Raw genomic sequence first — 26,840 nt, forward strand, 5'->3', positions numbered from 1 at the left:
ATGGATGTGTAACTTATATTTGTTGAATTCATCGTTATTGATGAAACTGACCTAGTAGGCGCTGCCGTCTATCAAAGTGGAAAGATTGTATTCATGATTTTTACTTAACAGACCGGTTTGTCCTTGTGTGTCATGCTTAGCTTTCTGTCATATTGTTCATGTATGTAAGACGTTGCTTTTGTCGGGACCCCCTTGAAAACGATGGTGCATCTCAAGGGGTTTATCCTAATAAATACATGTCGATATAACGATTGTAATGTGCTGTCTGTCCTCATTACAGCTGGCGAAAGACAAAGAGCGTCTGCAAGCGATGATGACGCACCTTCACGTCAAGTCCACGGAGCCCAAAAACACCCCGCAGCCGGTGAGCCCTGTCATTCCTCCTCTATCTGCCCCCCCCCCCCTTCTCCCCATCCTTTTGTTTGTCTTAATTGGCACACATGTATTCATTAATCCCTTCCTCCATCTTCTTATTTATCTGCTAAATAAAAACAGCTGTTCTCTTGAGGGAGGCAGTAAATATTGTTTCGGAGCACATCTGCTGACATCCGAGATTCAATTTGGAGGCTGTGATGAACTGGAGCTGCTGTAACAGCTTCAGAGATGCGGAGTGAGGCGAGACGGAAGTACAGTCGCATCCCGCGCGCTATCGCTAATAAATACACACAATATGCTCTTTATTTTTTAGCACTTTGTCAACATTAAAGTTTCCAGCTCGATAACGTCACATGACACGAACATTTATTATATTATTATACCTGTCTTATTTGAACAAAAATTCAATTACAAAGCCGGAAGTGATAAACAACAAGAATGAAACGCGATGCAAACAGAAATATAAGATAATACAAATAATAAGTAAGGCAAAAACAAGCATTTTGGCTCCTACGAAGCATGCTCCTCGACGAACAATTGAATACTCAGATACAGTAAAAAAAAAAAAAACATTAGCATTGTTTAAAAGATAAGTAATATTAACCTAATGTGTTTTTATTGTTTTTCTCATAATCTTTTACCTAAAATGCTGGTTGAGTGAACCAAGTGTACAAACATGCGTCTTGCCGGATGAGACGATAAAACTAAATGTTTTACTTAAATAAGTCAATTTAACAACTTACACACAACACATGACTAATTATGAACTGTTTTGATTTTTAACGGATTGTTAAATAGTAGAAAATGCTGTTCCAGCCCCTCAAGTATTGACATGTGTTGCTTTAGATTGGTTTAATATCACGTTAAAGTCTATCTCTGGTTTGTAACTGACATGTTATAGACCGAACGATTAGGAAACAGAGAACATAGTGTGCCGAGGAATCAGCAGTATATGTAATGTGTAGCCCTGTTGGTGTTTCCCTGCATGCAAGCGAACCACACATTCTGAATAAACGTACGAGCAGATCCATTTATTCTCTCCGTGTCACATCACGCTTATCGCTCTTAATATACGCCACGCCATAAAGCCCGCTGACTAATCCCCATCCTATAGGGGCGAGGGCTTAACATATGGCATGTAAGTGTCTGCGCTATTTTGTCATGTTTAAGAAGAAGGGGGCCTCAGCACCGCCATCAGTTAGCCTGCGTGACAGTGATCATTATACTGCAGGGTGTGCATCTCAAAGCATGCTCAGGAGGAGTCCTTTGCAGTCAGAGAGGGGATGCGGCGACAAAAGGCTGCCTGTGGAAGCTGTGTCACACACGCTGATGCTGTAGATTAGAGTGCAGAACGAGGGGCTCTGACACGGGGGACGTTTGTATATGAAAAGTGGGCCGGAGCGGCAGATAGCATCTTGAGTTCACTCCCTCTCCTCCCCCCCAGCGTCCTCGCTCTCAAGGGGGCGAGCTGGGGTTTGTATTCAAATAAATAGACTCCCCTTTTGCCTGCTGCTGCGAGCTCCCCTGAAATGCTATGATAGATATGTCTGGGTGAGCAGAGGACTCGCGCAGGTCAGGGCCTCCGTGGGGTTTTAGCGGGATTGCAGGAGCACCGAAGAAAAAGGGAACGCCTGCTTTGAATAAAAATGTCCTCTGAAGGAAGCAGCTCGGAAGAAACAATTGTGTTCTTCCAGTAAGTGCTGCTTTCCTGCCGTTTGTGCGTTTAATACAGCCGTGTGTAAGTAGCCAACTGTCATAGCCGAGTATCTGGTTTACATGTACTCATAATTAAAGACACACAAAGTGATACTGTGCATGCACGCCGTCAAATGACTGGGATGCATTTGGGTTCCTCTGAGGTGGACGGGGAAGCGGGGGAGATCAAAACAAAGTGTGTGTGTGTGTGTGTGTGTGTGTGTGTGTGTGTGTGTGTGTGTGTGTGTGTGTGTGTGTGTGTGTGTGTGTGTGTGTGTGTGTGTGTGTGTGTGTGTGTGTGTGTGTGTGTGTGTGTGTGTGTGTGTGTGTGTGTGTGTGTGTGTGTGTGTGTGTGTCTGCACGCACTCGGTGTCACTAAGCATTCTTGTCAGAAATCTGACCTTTTACGCCGTACATAATTAAGGAGGGACTTTTTGTTTATTTTCTTTAGCAGCTTGCCGAGTCAAAGCCAGTATAATTAGATCACCAATTACCATTTAATTAATTTCAGTCTGAAGTCTCATTTTGTCCACGCACCGGAGTGAGCCCAAATGGCGAGGCAAACAAAGGCGAGGCTATTACCAGCCTGTCTGGCCTATTGTTGAAGCCTCTCCGTGTTTATGGCCAGGGAATATGGATGAAACATGAAACAAAGCCCGCTAATCCACAGGAAGAGAAGTCAACACCGCAAAGCCCCGTTCTATTGATAGCATTGTGTCGGAAACACGCCAGCCCGAGTGTGATTTATTTAGTCCGTGATTTAGAAGAACACGTCTCCTGCTACTGTTGCTGAGGCCGGAGCGTCGGTGCGTCCCGGCAGTGATTTGGGCCGACTCTGCCAGAAAGCTGCCGTTAGACACAGACATCGTGAGGAGCCGGACACACGTCTGTTAAAGAGGGGTTTGAGAAGACACGATCCACTCATTATAGTTGGAGCCGTTGCAACTTCATCGTTCATTAAGGTTTTCATGTGACGTAAACAGTTTTATGGATTTTTTATTCAAAACTGTCAGAAAATGCCATTTTTAGCCATTTGATTTTATATCAGAATAAATTGAATATATTTAAGGTGTGGCTGACATTTAAAGCTGATCTTTGAGAAACTTGGATGGACATTTCTCATTAATTGTACTATAATAATTACTTTTAAAATTATATAATATATATATATTATACACTCAAATATTAATATATAATTCTAGAAGATCATGGGCACAATAATCGTTAATGAGAATAATTGTTAAAATATAAGGAAAGAAATGAGATCTGCTATTTCGTATGTTAAATATACCTGTTGCTAATGAGCGCTAATATGAATATTAATAAGGTCATAGACGTCACGAGCGCCAATCAGACTCGTAATCAACACATGACGTCAGAGGCAAGTCGTGTCCTCCCAACACTCCGCATCCTCTTCCTCGCAGTCTGACTCTGAAGTCATGTTTCATTTGGATGCTGGCCTCCTTCGGCAAATTAGCAATTAGAACAATTTTGTGGGAATATGTATATGTGTCATTAGTTTCCCTGCCAATTAATGGGGGGGGGTGTCGGGCTTGAATTTTCCACTTGACTTGACTGCAGTGTGTGGAGGCAGCTGCTGGAAGCCATGCTGTACCTTACGGAGACATAATTAGTTAACCTTGTAGCCATTATTACTTAAGTCCCGCCTTCTCCTTTATTCAAAACACACACAGGCCTCCGTGGGTAAAGCCAATGTTCTCTGTCCATCGTCTTCTCCGCGGCCCGGTGATGGAGGTCATTTAGAGACAGCCGTTAATCATCAGATCACCTCCATAAGCAGCTCCTAATTAGAGTCCTCACAATACAATCCCAGCTCGTAATTAGCCCAGATTGGCTTCCTCCTCTGGCTGCCTTATTAGCGGGGCGGCTCAGCGGTAGGTAGGGAGGTGAGAATCGTTTCTCACAGCCACTACGTCTTCTCTGCTCCACACCTTCACCGGTGGTCAACAAGCCGCGGACCCCAAGCACAGGACGAGAGCGACACATTCAAGGATGCAAGGCTTTTATTGTCATGTGTAAAGTGTAGTCATGACAATGGCATTCTTAGGTCACAGGCTCCTCCAACAGTGCAACACAGTAAAACAGATTTCAATTTATTGAACATGTCAGAAACAAAAAAATATAACAATAATATATATATATATATTTTCTTTTTTTCACTCAGATTAATAATTATAACAAAGTACCAACAAAATAAATAATAACAAACAAAAAAAATAAAATAAATAATAATAATTTTCAGATAGTCTCTGTTCATGTTCAACAGGGGCAAGAAGAAGCTTAAACAAACGTTTCTGGTCCTCCCCCCTCTAACATATATGTTTCTTATAAAACATTAGGTCATCGTCATCGGCGACATGTTTGTCCTGTTAATCTTTTTTTTTGTATCTTTTTTTTTTACAAAACAATCAGAAAGAAATTACTTTTTACAATTACAAGAAATAACAACAATAATAGTGCAAGTCAATAAAATAACATCGAATATAATAGAAATTGTGCAGAATAGTTTATATGCAAGTAATTGGAATATTGATATAAGTTGCAAACGGATGTTATGGATGTTCTTTCAAAAGTCAGGTGAAGCTGGGAATCAGAGAGCAGAGCGGGAAGAACGTCGGAGGCTGACGGGTTGTTTCCCACACGCTCTGCTCAGCCAATGAGGCGCCGGAGCTCACGAGAGGTCTAACTCCCGTCTGCGTGTCTTTTCCATCTTCCAGCTCAACTTGGTGTCCAACGTCACACTGTCCAAGTCGGCCCACTCAGCCTCGCCCCCCCTCAGCCTGCCCCAGACCCCCACCACCCCCACGGCCCCCCTCACGCCGCTGTCCCAGACCCACTCCGTCATCACCGCCAACAGCCTCCACAGCGTGGGCCCCATGCGGCGGCGCTACTCAGACAAATACAACATGCCCATCTCTCCAGGTACAGTGCACACACTTGTTTTATTATCATTAGCATGCTTCGGAGGTGACATGGAGCTCGTTTCTGCTGTAATAATGTACACGTCCCCTCTGCGGGACTAATGGAGCTATTCTGACACATATAGATATTGTACATTAAAGCTGCAACCATACATCAATTGTAGCTAATGTATTAATAGTTCAAAAAAATATGAAAACATTTCAGATAATGCTGTTTTTAGCTTCTCTTAAATGTATACTTCCTTCTTTACTCTCTTTCATATCATATTAAAGTGAATATATTTGTACAAAACATGACATATAAAGAAGTCACCGTGGACTCCGAGACACTTGGAGGGACATTTTATTGCCGTTGTCATTATCTGTTAAAGACCAAAGGATGACAATGATCACAATAATGGATAATAAAAATGTGTTAATAGAAATATTAAATGAGGATGTGAGAGACGTCGTCAGCACAGGTCCACCTTGACATCAACACATGATGAGACGTGTCCTCACACAATGTCTTCCTTTTTCATACCTGTAAGGCGGCTGGGGTGGATGTTTCACTTTTCTGGACCAAATGATTGTTCAGGGAAATGATAGGCAGATGAGTTGCAGCCCTAGATTATACACACATAGAGAGAGACCTGTGGTCATGCCAGTATGTGCGTTATCATCCACTGATGGCACGTGCTCATTGTGTTCCATGCTTCCTTCCCTGTGTGCAGATCTCAGTCAGAACAAAGAGTTTTACATGAATGCAGAGGTTCGACCGCCGTTCACGTACGCTTCGCTAATAAGACAGGTGAGCTTTCTTTTTAAAGTGTTGTGTTCTTAACATCCTCCACCCCGCTTAGAAACACGGCTGTTCAAGAAAACTACCGTACTTTTCGGACTATAAGCCGCGACTTTTTCCCCCATTTTGTTTGTACAGCTAACGGCCACTAGGGAACCTCCTAAATCTATGGATTTTACAGGTAAAATTAACCACCTTAACGCTATGGGCTCTAGGACCGGTCCGCGCCCGCCACCTTTAAGCGGCGGGAAAAGCTGGAGGCCGGAATAGAGCGAGACAGGTAGCGCGCCAAAGTAAAAGTGGAACCGAGAGACAGAACGAGAGCAAGACAGATGGACAATGTAGCTGCTGCGGCTCATATGACGGTGCGCTTTATAGTCCGAAAAGTACGGTAGTCATTTGTTGGATTTATTTCTCTCCTTGTTAAAATGCAATTTCGACAGAGCGGCAGATTAACCATCTTCAAATGAGAGCGTTTCAAGAAAAAACATCGCATTTGATTAAGCAATTCTGTGATAATTACCAAATTCATTTCACACAACAGTAGCGATGGACCTGTTTTCAGATGGCCAGTCAATTATCGCCGGGCCACCGTAATCTGGGATCTCAGGAATTAATCTGAGCCATAATTGCTGCGCTGTAATCTGCCTGAGAAATGTTTTCCACTTGCCCTTCACTTACCCACAGAGGAACAATATATTCACATCTGCAGTTATTGACTGTGCTTTAGACTGCTCAGCCGTTTCCTTTCTGTTTGTCTGTTTTCCTCAAGAGAACACACACACCTGAATTATTGATCCCTTTGTGACGGGAGCGAGATGCTAAATGTTTGCTTCTGTCGCTGTTCCCTCATCCAGGCCATCCTCGAGTCTCCAGAAAAGCAGCTAACACTAAACGAAGTCTACAACTGGTTCACGCGAATGTTTGCATATTTTAGACGCAACGCAGCGACGTGGAAGGTAATTTGACTTCTCCTCCCGACCTCCCTGCACCAGACAGACCGAGAGAAGGAGACGTTGTGTTCGTGTTGTGGAGAATTAAATGATATCCAGCGCCCTAGTGTCCTTTACCAGAAGCCTTACAATGCTCCACTCTATTCTGTCCAAATGAACCACCCTTTAAACTAACAAAGGAAACCACGTAGAAAAGCCAAAGAGCAGGACTATGTGCATTCTTGTGAAAAGAAAAGAGGGGAGAAAAGAGAGAGAGGGGGAGGGGGGGGAGAAAAGAAGTCTCCCTGTAATATGTTGGGATGTTCTGGTGGTGGGTGGCATTAGTTTAACACAGCAGCACTCTGCCAGTGACTCCTGGCTGAGCCTCTCACACACACTTCAGAAGGAACACTCTGTTTCTGCCACACGCACACACACACACACACACACACACACACACACACACACACACACAACAAAACAACAACTTAACAAATGCCAGGAATGAGTGGATTTAAATGAGTAAGTGACAGAAGTCAGATTTGTTGTCTGTATTCCATAAAAAGACTTTAGTCCGTGCGGCTTTCAGAACAGGAATATTTCCACTTGTGTCTTATTTGTTTGACTTTGGGAACACAGCGTGCCTCCTCCGTCCTTCACACACCCCTCTTGAGAAAGTGTGTGTTGCAATATGCGCACTCATCTAAACACATGTTGATATAAAAGTCTTGAAAGTAAGTGTGTTCCTCTCTCGGTGGTTTGGACACGAAGCTCAGCACTGGCTGGAAACAGGCCGTGTGTTCAAACCTGAATAACGCATAACATCCCGCATGTCTAAATAGTATTACAGCAAAGTGACATTCTGGATAATAATAGATTTAAAATATGATAACAGAATATGCGGATCACACATATCAAATTGTAAATACTGGCACATTCTTAATAAAAGGTGAATACTACACTCGGAAAAATAAAACGTTTACAAAACTTTATTTAAATGTATTTTGTGAACAGGTTCCACCTAATACACTAATATACAATTACATCTTAACTGTTTACAAAATACATTTAATTAACGTCCACTTTTTGTTGGAGTGTAGTGCCCATGTTGAACAGTCAGTGATAAAGCTCTTTGAAGTCTAAGCTAACACACACACACACACACACACACACACACACACACACCACCTCGCTCTCACACTCGCTGACAGTCCTTCCATAGGGGCACCTCGTGTGTTACAGCCACTGGATTCCACAGCTCACACACACACACACACACACACACACACACACACACACACACACACACACACACACACACACACACACACACACACACACACACACACACTCACACTCACACTCACACTCACACTCACACACTCACATTGTCAAGGGGAAATGACCAGAACCTTTTTCTAGTCGGTGAGAATCCTCTGAATAAAGTGTTGAGTTTCTCTATCTCTCTGATCAGAGAGGGGCACTTAAGAAAGAATGATGTCATTACCTCTATCGCCATGGATACTGATACATATTATGTTGTTTAAGTCATTTGAAACGTCAGGGCCGTTCCCTGCCAATAACACTGTGGTGTATTTATTGTGTTCCTTCAGGTTTCATCCAGAAAAGATGTCTCTTTGATATGTCTCCCCCATGCCGTGTCCTGTACTGATAGCAACCTCTGTTTCTCTCTCCTGTCTTCCTGTTTGACACCAACTGCAGAACGCAGTCCGGCATAATCTTAGTCTTCACAAGTGTTTTGTGCGAGTAGAAAACGTAAAAGGGGCTGTGTGGACAGTCGACGAACTAGAGTTCCAAAAGAGACGGCCTCAAAAGATCAGTGGGTAGGTTGTGGTCCTCCAGCCTCCACCTAGCGTCTGTCTCTATGGAAACGCCCCACCTCATGTCGTCTGTGTGCCGTAACGTCCGCTTGCTTTGGCCCCCCCCACGGTGATGCCTCATAACCCACAATGGCTTCCATTTTGACCCTCTCCCCTTTCCTGTGTCTTGTCTATCCGTCTGTCTCGTCAATCACTGCATCTGCATCTGGCCGCCTCCCCCCACCCTCCCCTCCTCGCCTCCCTTCCTGCTGCTGCTGCTGCTGCTGCTGGTTTGCTTTCCCAGGGTGCCGTGCGCACCAACCTTTCCCTGCATAAGTGCTTTGTGAGAGTAGAGGATGAGTGTGGGTCCTTTTGGACCGTTGACGATGGGGAGTTTAAGCGCGGCCGCCACATTCAGAGAGGCCGGCCTCGGAAACACGCCGCCGACGAGAGCTTTGACGTACAGTAAGCACCTCCGCCTGCCCACCTCCAGAGGCCCCGTCCCCGCTTGCATGCCCCCCCCCCCCCCCTCCCTCCCTCCTCTCAGTGTTGCCATCATGCTTTTTTTGTGTGTTCATGTATCATGCTTTGCCTCCATCAATTCCATTTTCTCAAAGACAGTTGTGTGGTATTGTCAAGTGATTGAACATCTTAAGAGCCACATTACTACACCAGTAAATGTATTTAGTACTTCTACAAAGTGCATTGATTTCCTCTTATGAAAGAAGACACCGTAGCGGAGGAATGCATGCGAGGTGAGACGCGAGTCTGTGGTTGTAATCGGATTGTTCTCTCTGCAGAAGTCCCAACTTAGTGAAGAACATTCAGACCAGCCTGGGCTACGGGCCCACCCTCTCTGCGGCCTTCCAGGTAGGCACAGCTCTGACCTCCTGCGCAGCTGCTCACAGAACTGCTTTCCTGTAGTTACAGAACCTTGAGTCAAAGTGTGTCAGTTGGATACATATGTTCTGGTTTCATATGATGTTTTTGGATTATTATCTATGCTGCATTAATGCAAATATTGCATTTTACGGGTTAACATTTCTGTGATGTTCTTTTTTTAGCTCCTATTTAAAAACGAGGGTAGTTTTCTGTCTACGCAGCGACCCATTACACACTATAAGATCATCGTATATATTATAAATACGAGTTTCTCCCTGATTTAACGCAGATTATATAAAATAACATTAGCTGACAATGAACCTTATTGTCCTGCAATTATAAACTTACTAAAATAAACTTGTGTAAGTAATATCTGCAGATTTCACTTCAGAATATGAAGGTACAAGTACATGGTATTTGTAAATTAGATACTAACATCAACTTCATTCAAAAGAGTCCCGAGACCAAAACATGCGGTTTATCACCGAACCAGAAGTAGAGCTAAAAGCTGCATCGTGCTATTACTACACACGTTGAGGTATACATAATGAGATGTGATCATATGCAGTGAGGTATATCATGTACTTGTACATGTACATGCCACCACTGTGCCTCACTCAGAACTCAAGACATTAAGAAGGAGAAAGAAATCTCCTCTGTTTTTGAAGGGGGTGTGAAGAAGTGATGGGCGGCTGAGAAAGTGCTGACGAGCCTCTTCCGCTCCACATCCTGATGCCCCGGGCTTTGCTTTTCAGGCTTCAATGGCAGAAAACAACATACCTCTATACACTACTGCTTCCATCGGGAGTCCCACCCTCCACTCGCTGGCGCAGGCCTTCCGCGAGGAGATGAACGGGGCGATGGACCATGGAAACAGCAACGGCAGCGACAGCAGCCCGGGACGCTCGCCCCTGCCAGCTATGTGAGTGGCACCCCCCCCCCCCCCCCCCCCCCTTATAGCTACAGCTTCAGATGCTAGCTGACTAAATAATGCTCTGGAGTGACTTCACACATGGCATGAGATAAGAGAGGAGCTACGAGGACAATAAGTAAAGTGAGGACGGCTGATATCGTGTGTGTGTGTGTGTGTGTGTGTGTGTGTGTGTGTGTGTGTGTGTGTGTGTGTGTGTGTGTGTGTGTGTGTGTGTGTGTGTGTGTGGTGTGTGTGTGTGTGTGTGTGTGTGTGTGTGTGTGTGTGTGTGTGTGTGTGTGTGTGTGTGTGTGTGTGTGTGTGTGTGTGTGTGTGTGTGTGTGTGTGGGGTCACGGCCAGAGCTGCAGCCGGCCGCCCCGCTGAAAGAGGAAACTCCACCTTTCAGAAAGGAAGAAAAGCCCCGTGTTGTTCTAACAATGGGTTGATGAACTCTCCTCTGCGCCGTCTGGTTCAGGCCCGACATCATTCCAATATGTCTTAATGTTTTTTAGACGATCACCAGAACAGCAATTGGAAGCTTGTTTTGCTGACCTGCTAATCGTTAAAGTCCTTTTTCTTTCTTGAATGTCAGGAAATGCCATTTCTAATCGCTCACATATGAATATTCAAGCGAATATATTTGGGTTTCGGACTGAGAAAAAAGCCTTTTGAAGAAACTAGAAGGGATATTTCTACTGTATTTCACCCAAATGATTAACAAGAAAAGAATAGGCAGAAGCTGCAGCTCTGTGTTTTCTCCTTCCCTGACAACAAGACATTCCTGTTGGTGGTTTGACTCCATGTTTGAAAGGAAAGGAAGATAAGCCCCTTAGTTATTTAAACAGCGAGCTTATGAACTCTCCTCTGTGTCAGTCTGAGTCCGGCCATGATTCCAATTTGTTAAAATATTTACAGAATGCCAGAGCGCAGAGAGACGGAGCTGCTGGCTCCGACACGATCGTAAACGCCTCGGAGACAGAACAACAGCACAAAAGCGTAATTAGTCTGCAGGACATCGTCCAAGATTCTCGTGTAGGAAAGTTGCGGTCGGCGTGGAAACCGCAGCTCCCCGTTGACTTGTTGTATAGGAGTGTCTGCTAAGTAGTTTGAAGCCTACAATAACACAGCGCGCGCCGCATCGCTTCCAGATGTGGGGCAGACCACCGGCTCGGGGGTGGCCTCCTGGAACGTCTGAGCTTTGGGGGGAACTAAAAAAGGTGCCGTGATGAGCTCGTGGCCAAACGGAGGGAAGTGCCATCCCTAATCACTGGGAACATAGCTGCGAGCGTGGCTGTGGAGCAGGAAAGCAGAGACAGGATGGGTGTGCGGGCCCTGAAGGCACCGCGCTCCTCCCTCCGCGCTGTCTTCAGGCAGCTCACACACACGTCCATAATTATGTATATAAGCACAAAAAGAGTTCAACCTGTTTTATTTAGCTTTTTAAGAACTTTATTCTCTTATTACTAAAACATACCCGCTTTATATGTTATATAGAGTCAGTGGTGGAATGTAATACAGTGACTATGAAGCGCTGCACTTAAGCTAAAACGTGAAGTACTGTGCATTTAGTACTTGTATATGTACTGCCTCCTAATACTCCACTACATCGTAGAGACACATATTCTACTTTATACACCTAGTCCTATGCTCTCCTGTGCAGTGCAACATGAGAAACTTACAACACATGAATGAAGGTTCATTGTATGTTCATGTGTGAGTATTTAATGTGTATAGCATCAGCTGGAAAATGCGACAGCTTGCTGAAAAACCAGGTATTTTCCCTGAGAAATTCAGAAAAAAGTAGAATCGTCACAAACATATCCTTTATTTAATCAGGTAAAAGTCTCGTTGAGATTACAAATCTATTTTTCAAGAGCGAACAAAACATATTGATGATGCCTTGCTATAGAATAAACAAGAGATCACATGAGAGCAACCGTACACCGGTAAGGCTGTGAAACCCTGCTTTATTGTCATCAGTTTAGCTTCGGTCTGAAAGCAAGACTTTAAGTTGCAGCAGAGTATTTACACGGTACTTATACTCGAGTAAAGGTTCTGATTACTTCCTCCAACACTGCACACAGTAGCACCATAACTCGCCATGATGCCCTGGCTCACACACTTCCAAGCACACGTCCATCCCGACATGTGTTGTCCACGTGCGCCGGACGCAGCTTCTGGACGCCAACAGAAACCAGAGCACTGCAGACGGGGATCCACGGAAAGCTCATTATGAGCAAAGTGTGGAATCAGCAGTTCAATAGCATGATAATAACGAAGTCACGCGTGCCCCGCAGCCTCAGCAGACCTGGGGCACTTTGGAGCTGCTTTGATGTGAAACTGATAGAGAAGCTGACTTTACTTTCCCCCCCAACCTCTTTAGAATTCACACACAAGTATGCCAGTTAGCTCGTTAGCATACGACACAGTGACGTAGCAGTGTGGATGAATCGAATGGGCTCCGGTGTTCGGGTTAGGTTTCAATGGCGTTATATTTACACTAAAACAAGTCCCAGCGGCCACGGAGGCAGACTTTACCTTTTCAGCCTGCTTTTTTTAGCTCGTTAGCATACGACACGATGGTTGTAAGTGCCACACGCCGACCCGTTTGGATCAATCGAATGCTCGGCGCCTTCATAGGCTGCTTGTGGATTTATTTAGATTTTTTTTTAAAGCTGACTTTACTTTTTCCCCCTTCTTTTTAAAAAACATGTCAGTTAGCTCGTTGTTAGCTCGTTAGCATACGACAAAAAAAGGTTGCAAATCCCACAAGACGTCCCGGTGCGAACAAATCAAATGCTCGGCTCCGGTGATGAAGAACGCTGTGCCTTGTCCTCTCTACCTCCACCTCTCTACCTCCACCTCTCTACTCTCTGCCTCCACCTCTCTACCTCCACCTCTCTACTCTCTGCCTCCACTCTCTACCTCCACCTCTCTACTCTCTGCCTCCACCTCTCTACCTCCACCTCTCTACTCTCTGCCTCCACCTCTCTACCTCCACCTCTCTACTCTCTGCCTCCACCTCTCTACCTCCACCTCTCTACTCTCTGCCTCCACCTCTCTACCTCCACCTCTCTACTCTCTGCCTCCACCTCTCTACTCTCTGCCTCCACCTCTCTACTCTCTGCCTCCACCTCTCTACCTCCACCTCTCTACCTCCACCTCTCTCCCTCCACCTCTCTACTCTCTGCCTCCACCTCTCTACCTCCACCTCTCTACTCTCTGCCTCCACCTCTCTGCCTCCACCTCTCCTCCTGGCCCCTCTCTACCTCCACCTCTCTACCTCCACCTCTCTACCTCCACCTCTCTACCTCCACCTCTCTACCTCCACCTCTCTACCTCCACCTCTCTACCTCCACCTCTCCTCCTGGCACCTCTCTACCTCCACCTCTCTGCCTCCACCTCTCTACCTCCACCTCTCTACCTCCACCTCTCGCGGGTTAGAGCGCCAGGCCCCCTCCCTCCCCCCCTGCTCTGTTTCATGTAATGAGACATGTGGCAGATCTCATCTCTTTAGCGGCTCTTCTGCCCGGGCTGTGAGCTGCAAAGGGGGTGGGGGGGGGGGGCTCATGTGTTCGCCTTGTTTACAAGTGACAGCGTTATTATTCTCATAAGGGCTCTGCTTCTTATCGCCGTGTCGTGCCGACTGCGCCTCTCCTGCCAGCGCCTTTCTTCCCGCGTATTGACACTCGCTTGAAAATATGCATTAATTCTGGAGTTGAGAGCGCCGGCGTCTGGCCGCTGTGTTCGCCTGAAGTTGATTAATGATAGAAGCCGGCGCGGGGTCGTCCTCTGGAGACCCGCCTCGCAGGTTGTGCATGTTAACGAGCAGGAAGGGGAACACACAGCGCGCCGCTGATCCTCCGCCACCAGGAGGCTGACAACGGCCGACTCCATTCTCTCCTGCGCTCCACTCGCGCTGTTAATCTCCCTCATTCATCAGTTCCAAGTGAGCACCCTGTTGTCGCTTGCCACAAAAAAAATAAAAGAAGCCAGCAGCTTCTTCCCGGGATGGGACTGCCTCAAAGGAAAATGATCACGAGCACCGGCGAGGCTCTCAGTGAAGCCAGACGTTTGTTTTTGTTCTCCCGTTTCCGCCTCTATAAACAGAATCAGGCCTGTCGTTCTGAAGGGTTATTAAGCTAAAAGAATCGGAGCCATATCTTCTCTGCTCTCCCCTGCAGGCACCACATTAAGGAGGAGCCGCTGGACCCCGAGGACCACGAAGGGCCCCTCTCCCTGGTAACGACCGCCAATCACAGTCCGGACTTCGATCACCACAGAGACTACGACGACGACCAGGGCCACGACGACATGCTGTAAGGCCAGCAGGGGCCCCACCTCCCACCGCCCCCCCAACCCTCCATCCTCCCCGGGGCCTCAGAGGCAGTCTGGGTAATCTGGGAGACAGGAAGAAAAACGCTCGGCAGATAACAGAAACTGAACTGCAGTCTCGGCGCTCAAGTGTCTCCCGGTTCACTTTTTTAGTGCCATGACAACACACACACTTTTCTTTCCTGATTTATTTCTACTTCTGATTTAAGTAAAGCTTAAAAAGTGAAACTTCATTTCTACTCCCGTGTGGGATGGACTCCTTTGGTACGTGGGCGATGCGTTCAGGGTCAGAGACCTTTATTCGCCGCGCAGCCAGGACGGACTGCACTCAGCGGACTGCGAGAGGGGGTCGTCTCCCCCCTTTTCTCTCTCCCTCTCTCACACATCTGACCACAGACTCACACACAGAGAGAGAGAGAGAGTGACTGACGTTTAATTTACACCGTGTGTGTGTAAACGACTTGTGTTCATTGTCACTGCCTTCAACACTTCATCGCTTTGATTCCATCGGGTGGGTTTTTATTCGGGTGTTTTTGTTGTTTTTATTGTTGTTCTAAAGTATCAACATGATGTGTCTTTTTCCATTTCCAATGTCCCTTCTCTCTAACCTGATCAGACCTCATGCCCATGCTGCGGAGACTGTGTGTGGTCAGCACTTGATGACGAATGTTTATGATTTTTTTTCCTCTTCTTTAAGTACACACACATGAAGCCGAATGTCGCGTACCGAGTAGTATTTGTCTGTCATTTATTCCACGAACCTTCAAAGAAAAGAAAAGGGGAAAGAAAACTCCGATGTGTCGCCCGCCCCTCCCCCACCTGCTCGTGAAGTCCGTTGGCAATGCACTACTCGTAATGAAGGCTCTCTCCACGCATCAATGAAGTTTAATTTAAGATGCGGATGAATGACAGCAGGTTCTGATTCACCCTTATGGATTCACCCTTATGGAAGTACACTTAAAAACAGCCCCTCGCGGCAGAGCGTGACGAGCCGCAGCACCATTTCTGATCACTTACCAGTTTTTCTTTTTTAATCCAAAGCAGGACGGACACGTCAGGTGTGCGCCGGAGAGATCATGATTTAGACCAACTAATTGTGGTTCCTGAAGGCAACCTGCCATTGTTAATCAGACGTGTCTTCTTCTCTGTTTCCACGCTGTAATTCCATTCAGTGCTTGGTGATAAACGTGCATTCCCTGTCCTTTTATTTGTGTCCCGCGCACGACCAGTTTCAGTGAGGATGAAGACTTGCAATAAGACCCAGACGTCGCACATTCCAGCATTTTGACAGCTACCGTAAAGGGCCCAAACATACAGTACATGCCATTTATTTTAAATGTGGATACTTTGATGTTCAATGTCACCCAAACATAGTTGTAATCCGCAGCATTGAATCAATTCCTCATTGTGACGCAGCGATTTCAGCTTAGGTAGATCTCTACTAGACCATGAATTTCAAGACTGCAATCAACCACTTTTTATTTATTATTATAATTTTTCTTTGGTTTCTTTTTTCTTTCTGTGGATGTTTAATATCTTGTTCTGTGACTACCAAAGATAAACTACAAAGTCAATGTTGTGTGTTCCATGCAATATCAGATAAGGCCAAATATCTCTCCTCGAGAAAGAATCAATGAGGGGGGGGGGGGTGCTCTTCAAACTGGTGTTTCCTTCATCTATTATTGCAAACCAAAGGGGCGTGAAGAAAAGGGACGGCTGCAGTAATGTTTGCAGTGACCAAAACGGAGCGGCCGATGACCAAATTAGGAAAAACGTGTTTGGGCCAGTGAGAGGAAAAGGGAGATTTCAACATAGAGGGTAAAATCGACGAGGAAAAATAAACCGGTAAATGGAAAAAGCTTTGCTAGGGAACAATGTAAACGGATACTTCAACTGGACCATGCTATGATTCTCTTTTCTTTATTTTGTATCCTTTGAAATGATTGTACGCCACTTTTTCGGGGGGTTTTAAGCATATCTTTGGCTACGATTGTGTTCAGTTTCTTATTACTTTTTTTATATTAAAAAAAAAAAACACTCCTGTCAACTAATAAGCTGGGTACAAGGTACTTTATGGCAGTTTTTATTGTTATTGTTTCACCGCTTATTAAGTAAAAAACTAAAAGAAGGGCAATCTGTGGTTTCCAGAAGTATTTAATATCCAGGCAGCTGTGGGACGGGTCAGTTTCAGCTCGGACCGTGAGAACAGCCAAGCTCATCCACACGCCGCCCCCCCCCCCGTTCATCTGGCTGCATGTTTGGGATCGAAGAAGGAGGAGAAGCGCTGGTAGATTAGAAACATTCTCAGCATGTGTAGCTCGACGTTACTAAAGATAACAGCATGAGAAAAAAACATTTGTACGCATACCTCGGTTCAAACCTATAGGGACTGATTCAATTAAATGAGGGGAAACAAATAAACATTTCACTCGGTTGCACTTAGTGTGTCTTGCATGTGTAGTCTGATGCTCGAGAGAAAACTACAAAAAATAAAATTAGAGTTTGTTTATCAAAGGTTTCATCCTTTTCTCATCATCATCTGTTGCCAAACCGAACCTCAGGCCTTTTGTTCATCCTCCTGTCACTGTCCTCCGCCGTAACCATGGGTTGTTTTAAGGGCGTTCCAATATTCGGTTGTACATACATGTCGGTAAAGTCTCTTCCTCTCTTTGTCTTTTTTCTTTTTTTTTAAGATCAAAAGATTTGTGTTATTGCTTTATCGCGACTGCTTTGTATTAACTATGAAATAGCTATGAGAAAAAAAACTGCTGTATGTATTGGAATAGCAAAACTGTGCTGCAAATGTATTTTACTTTGTAATCCTTGCTTTAAAAAAAAAAAAAAAAAAAAAAAAAAAAAATCATCCATGCAGACATCTGGGCAGGCCGGGGGGGAGATTATCCCCATTTTGGATTTTAAAACTGTAATATAGAAGAAACAGACTTTTCTCTGTTATCATTGACCTAAGCATTTTGTACAGATTTGTCCCTCTTTGTGTTGAAGCTGTTTTTTGATACTTCCTTTTGATGGTCCAACCACTGCCTTCTGTGGCTGTATGTTCCAGATGACCGCTCTGAGAGAAAGGGCACAGGTATATTTCCTCTACGAGACGGAGATATCTTGCATGACTAATCCCAGGGTCACAGAGAAGGGGGAGGGGGGGGATATGTTTTAAGTGGTCAGTAATAATATAAGGGTGTAACAATCTAATATTTTATATGAAATGAATAGGAAAAAGTAAAAAAAAAATATGCAGTGCCAAGATGTAAAGAATATTGTTAAATGCTTTTCTGTTTCGTTCACTTCACGCACGCATCAAAGATGTGTCCTTCTCATCCATGTCATGTAGGTATTTTGTTCGGCATCAAGATATTTATATTTTTATCTCAAAGGGTCATTGTAAATGAGTCAAACAAGCACAGCGGACAGGTCAAAGGTCAGACGCCCTGCAAACTGCGGCCGTGTGGCATCAGATCCCCGACATCACACGCTGGCACAAAAAATCGCCATTGTTTCATCCTTCACCGACCATCCAGCCCGCTGTCATCGCCCCCCCCTCTCACACTCTCTCCAGAAAGAGGGGGAGGGAGGAAGAGGGGGGGGGGGGCAGGAGCTGTCACGGTGCTCTCATCCCGCTGCAGCTTTTCTATCTCTTACTTTCTGTTTTTCCTTTGAAGATGTACTCTGTAGTTTATTTTATTTTCTTTCTTTTTTTTATAGAGAAATATTATTGTCATCACTTCCATGAGTCTGTAACCTCCTCATCATTCCTCGTCTGTCTGATGCAGACCACTCTGTTGTAGTCAGTGGCGATGACTGACGTGAGCATTCTAAACATGCAATAAAATGCTGGTTGTTCAGATCCTCGGCTGCAAGTGTCTCTTTGTATCGCAGTGTGCGTGGAGGTATCGATTCTTCCTGAACGGCTGTGCAGAATTAAGACGTCATCTTAAATGCATTACATTTCTGTTTGGGTTACAGGTTCAAACGTATCGGAGTTCTGCCTTTTTGGTCAGAATATGAGAGATAATCACTTTAAGAATTGCTCTTTGAGTTTTAGTTACTGGTCCTCAGCAGCAATATACATGACAGAAGTGTTCTATAACTATGGGGGTCAAATATAACAGTCATCACATTTGGTTACCCCACAAGGTTGTGACTGCTGCTGCTTTTGTTTGTGTCAGTTTATTTTTGTTTTGTAGATGTTGGTATGTTGTGTCAGACATATAGGTCTTAAGACTGTCTGATGACCGCTGAGGATGAAATAGAAACATATTTTTCACATATGTCCCTAATACTTTTCCATACGTGAGCAAATCAGACTAAACGTGAATATATTTCATTGAAGATGGGTTCCTAATTCTGCATCCTGCACAACAGCTCGTGTCCTTAATCCTCTTCCATACATATAGATTAGCTTTTCTTCAATGCTAAACAGTTTGTGCTGGGCTACCATCTAATGCAATGTCAACCAATGCATCACAAGTTAACATTTCTGACGGACACAACATCATAATACACGATATATGATGATGTTAGTATTAGCAGAGCACAAGTGAAATCCCTTTCTCATCATGTTGTCCGGCAGAAGGGCTTCACACACACTCGTGTTTGTCATCTGCAGCAGGACTCTCATCTCAGCCTCAACATTAAATGATATCGTAATTAAAAAGCGACAGTTAAACTGTCTTTTCCTAACAGCAATTTAGGTAACTGCATTTGATAAGCTATAAATTGTACCAGCATTAAAATTCCAGAAATAATAGCGATATGGATTTGGTGACGGGAGCTAATGCTGATGACCAGGACGTGTGTCTTTACGACGGAGGCACAGGTCATGCTGGCCACTAAACAGGAGACAGAGATCAAGTCTAAGCACTTTTAATCTTGTGAAACAAGCAATTACAAATAGTTGCATTGATTTGTTAAAAAGCTTTAAGTGACATAAATCGTTTCTTGCTTAGCTTATTGCTGGAAAACATAAATGTCAAGTGTATTATTAATTAAGGCCTTTGAAAGACAAGATTTAATGGAAACGATATAAAATCACAAGCAATCTTTCCGCAGGCGGTATTTCACCTGACGCTCAGGACTGTATATCAGTGTTGTTGTCGTGACACCGATCACAAACTGGATCCGATAACATAAACTGTGCCGGGAACACGCCGTAATGGAAGCTGTTTGTGTTTAAAAGTCATTCGGAGCAGAAGCATTCACATAAATTAACCGCACAGTAACTTACAGAGAGGAATTAACATATGATATAATTATAGACCGTAAAGGTGGATGAAATATTATGGGAACAGTGGCTGTGTACCGACATGAACCAATGCTGGCCCTGCACACACACATCTCAGTGTCCTTGCACAGCACGGACAACACAGTAACACTTTTACAAAAACGTGTTATATTAGTGTTCTTTAATTCTTTATAACCCATCTCCTGAGGTGGCCCTGAGTGCTCAGTGCACTGCAAATAAAGACACGTGCAAAAAGCAGTACAAGAAAATTCACACATTTTACAAAAAAGAATGGATCCGCAACCAGAAAGAACAGTAGCGTCAGCATTTTCCTTTTTATTTGAGCAGCCATTTAAAATATAACAACATCAAATAAAACGACAAAAAGTTACTAGTAGACGGGCTAAAGTTCCCTGTAACATTAGAAGTTTATCACCTATCATACACTGAAGAAAAATATAAACGCAACACTTTTGTTTTTGATCCCATTTTTCATGAGATGAACTCAAAGATCTAAAACATTTTCTATTTACACAAAATAACCATTTCTCTCAAATATTGTTCACAAATCTGAAAAAATGTGTGATAGTGAGCACTTCTCCTTTGCTGAGATAATCCATCCCGCCTCACAGGTGTGGCATATCAAGATGCTGATTGGACAGCATGATTATTGCACAGGTGTGCCTTAGGCTGGCCACAATAAAAGGCCACTCTGACACGTGCAGTGTTGCTTTATTGGGGGGGGTCTGGGGGGGTCCGAAAACCAGGCAGTATCTGGTGTGAGGGGTATGGTTAGGGTAATGTTGTGAATGGAGTGGCCCATGGTGGTGGTGGGGTTATGGTATGGGCAGGCGTATGTTATGGACGACACTACCCTAACAGCTAACAGGCTAACGTAATGTTAGCTCTCTGTAATGAACCTATTTAGTTGAAGGCTAAAAATGATAAACAGGCTAACGCTGGGATGTTGTGTTTTTTCTAGGGATGTCAACGTTAACGCTTGTGATTAATCTGTCAACCTTAACCCATTAAAGAAATGTACGTTTATCAATCACATTATCCAGTGTTGTCTTGTAATCCCATTACGGATAACATGAATGCACGGCAGTAAAAAGGCAACGAAAACAGAGGAAATGGCAAAGCTACGTACTGCACTGACTGGAGACCACTAGACATCAGTGAGTAAACTTCACTATACCTCTGTGTAACGGCACAACAAGACCGCCTACGACTATTTTATACCCTGGCTTTCAATACTTTCATACATTTCTTTTCTGTTACTGACAGACGTGGGCTTCCACAGGCACCTTCATGCACATCTTCCATCCACCTTGAAGACACTGACGTGAGATATCTTAAAAACCTGGGCCGATAAAACCAAAACGATGTAATATTCTATAATGCGGTAAGTGTTAACTGACCCTATTACAGCACCCTGTTAATTTCCCTCATCAATCACAAGTATTGCTATTTGACCCGTGTGAGTGATGCTCTCTTCTCTTCTTCTGCTCGACACACAGCTCAGCAGCCATGTTATTTAGCTTTGTGTGATTGCAAAAACAAACACGGATGGCCGCTGTTCACTTTATTCTAATTGAAGTATGGCACAGCCTCATCCATCCACACAAGAGCCTCAGTCAAATAGTGGAGGCTGGCAAACTCCCAACATGGCAGCGAGACAATTAGCCGTCCTGCAGTGTTTGTTATTCATGGTTTGATGTAAAAACGTGTTTATTAAGATGGGCTGCCGGCCCCGGTGTGCAATAGACCTGCTTGTAATTAGATTCCAATTATTTGTCTGTTTCTGATATTGTAAACTGGCACTTACCACATCAGTTAAATTGACACAGCGCACTGCTTGGTTTACTCGGTAATTAAAACGTGTTCTGTTAATTAGATGATGACCACTTTATTCCAGGGCTCTCGTGTTTGGGCTCCTCGGCGGCTCGCTGTTTGGATCATGAGTTGCCAGACGCTTCCCTAATCAGCCCTTGTTTTGTTTCAATTACCACCTGCTGTTCAAAAGGCATGCCTCGCTGCCCCCACCCGACACACACACACAGATATATGCACACATACACAACAATAACTGGAGGCCTGCTTTACTACCAGCTCCAGCTCCAACACAACAATCAGCAGTTCACAGCTGGGCCTACTTTCTTCTTTATTAGAAGGCACAGCTAGGTTTCTAAGAGAGTCCAAGCAATTAAAAAGGGAACTAAAGGAAGATGAAAGCATAAAGGTGCTTATCACATCAGTTAGCAGGCCTCGTGTGAGTAGCCAATGGTACTTATGCTCATTGAGTAAACAGCTGAGATGCTCAGATGTCTCCTTCGCTTGGCTAATGTTGGATCCGCTAACTGAAGATGACTAATAATATAATGCAGGTGCTGATGGGAACTGAATGGTACATTGCTCATGCTTTTATAGCGAGCCAAGATCCACAATTGTTCTCTTTTTCTCTCACATTAGTTTCGGTGTAACATTTGGCTGTCAGGGCCACTTCAGTGACGTTTTCTCTCACAAATTAAAGTTTATTTTAGTTTCTGGAAGTAATAGTTTGACAAACAATGCCAATTCAATTTCCCAGTCTTTTGCCGTATCGTTCCGTTTTTATTTGTGGATGGAGAAAGCTCAGTTGTTAGGTCATTTGACACGTTAGTTCGTTAAGTGTTTCATCCATCACTTTAAGGACCTTTAAAGGCAGGATGTGTTGAGGCAGAGTCAAGACTGAACCCACGATAAATACCAGCCCCTGCTTGGCCCTTCGCTTCCATCGATGATGCTCCAGGTACGATCGTAGATTTACTCTAGACTGCCTCTAGTGGCCGCAAACATTATGCTTGTAATAAAGGAGCAAGTCAGATGATGTAGTTAGTAGCAACAAATGCGTCAAAAAAAGACAGGACTCACGCGATGAGGAACCAAGTTATTGTTTGGATTTTACAAATGTCATTAAGAAACATATTCACTTAAGTCAGGTTTAGCGTATACGTAACTTACATTATGTGATAAAAATGCTTAATTTTACCCACAAAATATAATATAACAAGATTAAATCAAATAAGACAGGTACATATTTACCTTTATTTAAGAATAAAAGTTTCAGTGCAGTATTAGGAGCTTGGAACAAAATATAAAACATCGCCAGCTTATCCCTTTTAAGCAAGATTTGGGAGAGTGATTTTGAGCCGTTCAGCGTTCTCATAGTTTACTCTCTTGCAAACTGTATTGAAAATATGCCATAGATTTGATCCTGGAGAAAATCGAGTCAAAAAGGCTTGAGACTTGTTTGTAAGACATACTTTCATTAGTTTATAATACTGCATGATGTCTTTACCCGGCGGTGTGGCGCAGGTGTGCAGAGCGTCAGGTCCGCTGTAAACAAAGTGACTCCCATTGTGAACTGCACTCTCTGTGCAACCCAGTCTCACGGCATTTCGTGTTCACCAACACGATTTTTAATCTATTGATTCGTGTTCACCGACACGATTTCCCCCTTTTTTTCGTGTTGCACAGCACGATTTTAAAAGCAATGTATTTCTACTGGTAATGTGTTTCGTGCCTGCAGCAGGTCTTTTTCTCCGGTCGGGTCGTTCTTACTCAATATCAAGCCACAGTTATTGCTTTTATTTTAAATCGTATAATTTCGGACTTTTTTTGCCGTCTGTGAGGAAAATAAATGGGGCTCAGAGCCTCAGGATACTGAAATTTGTATTTTTTAAATCTTTTTTTCCTTCTAATTTGTTATTTTTTTCAAAATAACACACTGTTATTTACTCACCAATAACACACAATTATCCTTGCTTTTATTTATTGGTTTAATTCCATAATCTCGGGCTTTGTTGGCGTCCGTCAGGAACTGAATTTCAAAATAAAAATAACCGGAAACAGCCTCTAGGAGTTTAGGATGGCCGAAGACACTACACTACCCATAATCCCCAGCTATCGTTTAGGACTACAGTCGCCGTGATTAATCTTCAAGCTCTGGGATTGGATGTTGGAGTGGCAGTGCGCCAAGGTTACGCCGTCAAACAGCTGTTTGAAATGGAACGAAACCACGCCAGACTATCCAAAACTGGAATCGAACACCCCTCCAGAACTACACATGCTGGCTATTGTGTTTCGCAAAATGTTCTATGGGACGTCTCTACTGAACGTTTTCGTTTTTCCCACAATTAGAAGTTGCCAGTATTCAACACATTGGTGTTATCAAATGTAAAACATATAATTAATAAATGTGTGAAAATCGCTGTCCATAATGCGCAGCATTAATATATAGCATTAATATATACCCACATGACAGCTCATTGTTACTTTGTAATTCTACTCCACGACAATTCAGAGGTTAACCTGGTATTTTTACTCCACTGCATTTATTTGAGTTACTTTGCAGATTCTGATTAATGATGTGAAATATAAATAACCCTTAAATCAGACTTTAGTTACACCTGAGTAAAATTCAGGTAAGGTGATTGTCAAGTGCCAACAATCAGGAGAGATATTTGATAGTTGGCGCGTCGAAAGGAGCCAGTTGAGGTGGTTCGGGCACCTAGTTAGGATGCCACCTGGGCGCCTCCCTAGGGAGGTGTTCCAGGCACGTCCAGCTGGGAGGAGACCAAGGGGTAGACCTAGGACCAGGTGGAGGGATTATATCTCTTCGCTGGCCTGGGAGCGCCTTGGGACCCCCCAGTCAGAGCTGGTTGATGTCGCCAGGGAAAAGGAAGTTTGGGGCTCTCTGCTGGAACTGCTACCCCGTGACCCGACCACGGATAAGCGGGAGAAGATGGATGGATGGATGGGAAGACTAAACATTTATCTGCAATTGACATGAATGGAAACGAGTAATAAAGTATATTCATTACTCGTTATTCTCTACTAATAGTTAATTAAAGACTGTATATTATGGCTATTTTGCACATCCCTTTCAAGATTTTCAAAGGTGTATTGACATATCATACACAACTACGGTGTAGTTATGCAATGAATGAAAATCTTGGGTCACAGCAGGTTCCTCAACAGTGCAGTACAAGACATCTATCAATATGTGTGTACCTCCACCATTAAACTGTCATATTCTGCACATTTCTTATTCTATCTACATACATAAGAGTATAATTCATATGTATAATATCAGTTAAAATAAGTGCTTCAACATAGTTAACATTGCAGGAAAGCAATATATTAGACTTAAGTACTTTGTCAGGCTTACTATTTATCTGTAGATACTGTAGATACCCCCAAAGTTGTTTTCTTACTTAAAAGAAGACCTTAATCTAAAGTATTATTTAATGTTTAAATAAAGGTTAATTCGTTTTTTTGTTTTGCACCTCCTCCTATTAATATCTTTGTACATCCTGCACTAAACTGTTTTATTGTAGAGATCACTTATAGTATCTTCTTGATTTTTTATATTCTATATTTCTATCATTGACCTTCTACTTTCCCCCTATGAAAGTATGTACTCTTCATATTTTTTTAATCAAATATAACATATAAAAACAATAATTCAATAACGTGCTTTAACCACTAGGCGGTGCACACAAGGTACACACAGCCATAATAACGTTGTATTATTAGTGTGTATGTACAACATCTGAAGATGTGTAGTTTTATTCATGCTTTCACATCATTTTACAGCATATTGCTATACTATTTCAGACTCAGTATTTACATTCTTATATTCAAAGAAAATCAGTAATATCTTTAAAAACGACAAGTCCTTTTCTCTCAGCTGTGCACCGTTATGGTGTAAATATAAATCTATGAATTAGATCAAATGTAAAAGTCAGCCGAATTAGTGTTGATACTGCAAGGAGACGTATTGTGTGAAGAGAAATTGAAGATGTTGTTTAATTGTTGATATATTTATGATCCACGTCACATATTCAGTTTCGGCAGCATTTCTTCCAGTTTTTCCAAAGGTCTTCTCATCAGGGCGCTATAAATAAAGAACTACGGCAGATCTGTAATATGTAATGCAGCCGAACCATGTATTACAATGCCGTTATGTGATGACTTTCAAAGAGAAAAGCAAGAACACTCGGAATTAAGTATTATTTGATTCTTTTAAAATGTTTTCCGGATTACATATCATATAAACACCAAATCCCAGCATGCATTGTGGCTAAAACATCCAATCAGCGAGCTTAAACCATAGCCGAGGATCTTGGGTAATCGCTCGAAATGCCTACGTCTGTTTCCGGTTATATTTATTTTGAAATTCAGTTCCTGACGGACGCCAAAAAAGCCAGAGATTATGGACCAATAAACCAATAAATAAAATCAAGGATAATTGTGTGTTATTGGTGAGTAAATAACAGTGTGTTATTTTGAAAAGAATAACAAATTAGAAGGAAAAAAATATTTAAAAAATACAGATTTCAGTATCCTGAGGCTCTGAGCTCCATTTATTTTCCTCACAGACGACAACAAAAGTCAGAAATTATACGATTTAAAATAAAAGCAATAACTGTGGCTTGATATTGAGTAAGAACATGTTTTTATGAACCACACAGCTTCCGGTCTCCCACGACCCGACCCGAGAAAAAGACGTGCTGCGGCCTGCAGGCACGAAACACGTTACCAGTAGAAATACATTGCTTTTAAAATCGTGCTGTGCAACACGAAAAAAAGGGGCAAATCGTGTCGGTGAACACGAATCAATAGATTAAAAATCGTGTTGGTGAACACGAAATGCCGTGCGACTGGGTTGCTCTGTCTGACCTGCACTCATTGTGCCAGCATCCTACATTACTATCAGAAATGTTTTGTCTGAATTATTGAAGAGATGCAAAACAACATGAATAATTGTGCCTCGCTCTCGCACTTTGTGTCATAGTGAATTAACAAAGAAGTGTGTGCTGTGGGGACCGTTTCTCAAAGAGATGATAGATCTCTGATCAGATGGGGATAAGAGAGTAGAACC

At 43.4% G+C, this 26,840-nt stretch overlaps 1 protein-coding gene across 12 annotated transcripts in view; it reads left to right on the forward strand.

Moving 5' to 3' along the window:
• Positions 1 to 18,536, forward strand: part of foxp1b (forkhead box P1b) — a 200,736-nt gene extending 182,200 nt beyond the window's left edge. For all 12 annotated transcript variants that reach the window (XM_071203045.1, XM_034082450.2, XM_034082453.2 and 9 more), the window contains 8 exons: positions 281 to 364; positions 4,809 to 5,013; positions 5,726 to 5,802; positions 6,651 to 6,752; positions 8,448 to 8,569; positions 9,346 to 9,415; positions 10,183 to 10,349; positions 14,523 to 18,536. In XM_071203045.1, coding sequence (XP_071059146.1) covers positions 281 to 364; positions 4,809 to 5,013; positions 5,726 to 5,802; positions 6,651 to 6,752; positions 8,448 to 8,569; positions 9,346 to 9,415; positions 10,183 to 10,349; positions 14,523 to 14,661 — 966 coding nt within the window. In that variant the 3' untranslated portion in view covers positions 14,662 to 18,536. The remainder of the gene's footprint in view (positions 1 to 280; positions 365 to 4,808; positions 5,014 to 5,725; positions 5,803 to 6,650; positions 6,753 to 8,447; positions 8,570 to 9,345; positions 9,416 to 10,182; positions 10,350 to 14,522) is intronic.
• The last annotated feature ends 8,304 nt before the right edge of the window (positions 18,537 to 26,840 follow it).

Source organism: Pseudochaenichthys georgianus, chromosome 5 (genome assembly GCF_902827115.2).
Source record: "Pseudochaenichthys georgianus chromosome 5, fPseGeo1.2, whole genome shotgun sequence".
NCBI classification, from domain to species: domain Eukaryota; kingdom Metazoa; phylum Chordata; class Actinopteri; order Perciformes; family Channichthyidae; genus Pseudochaenichthys; species Pseudochaenichthys georgianus.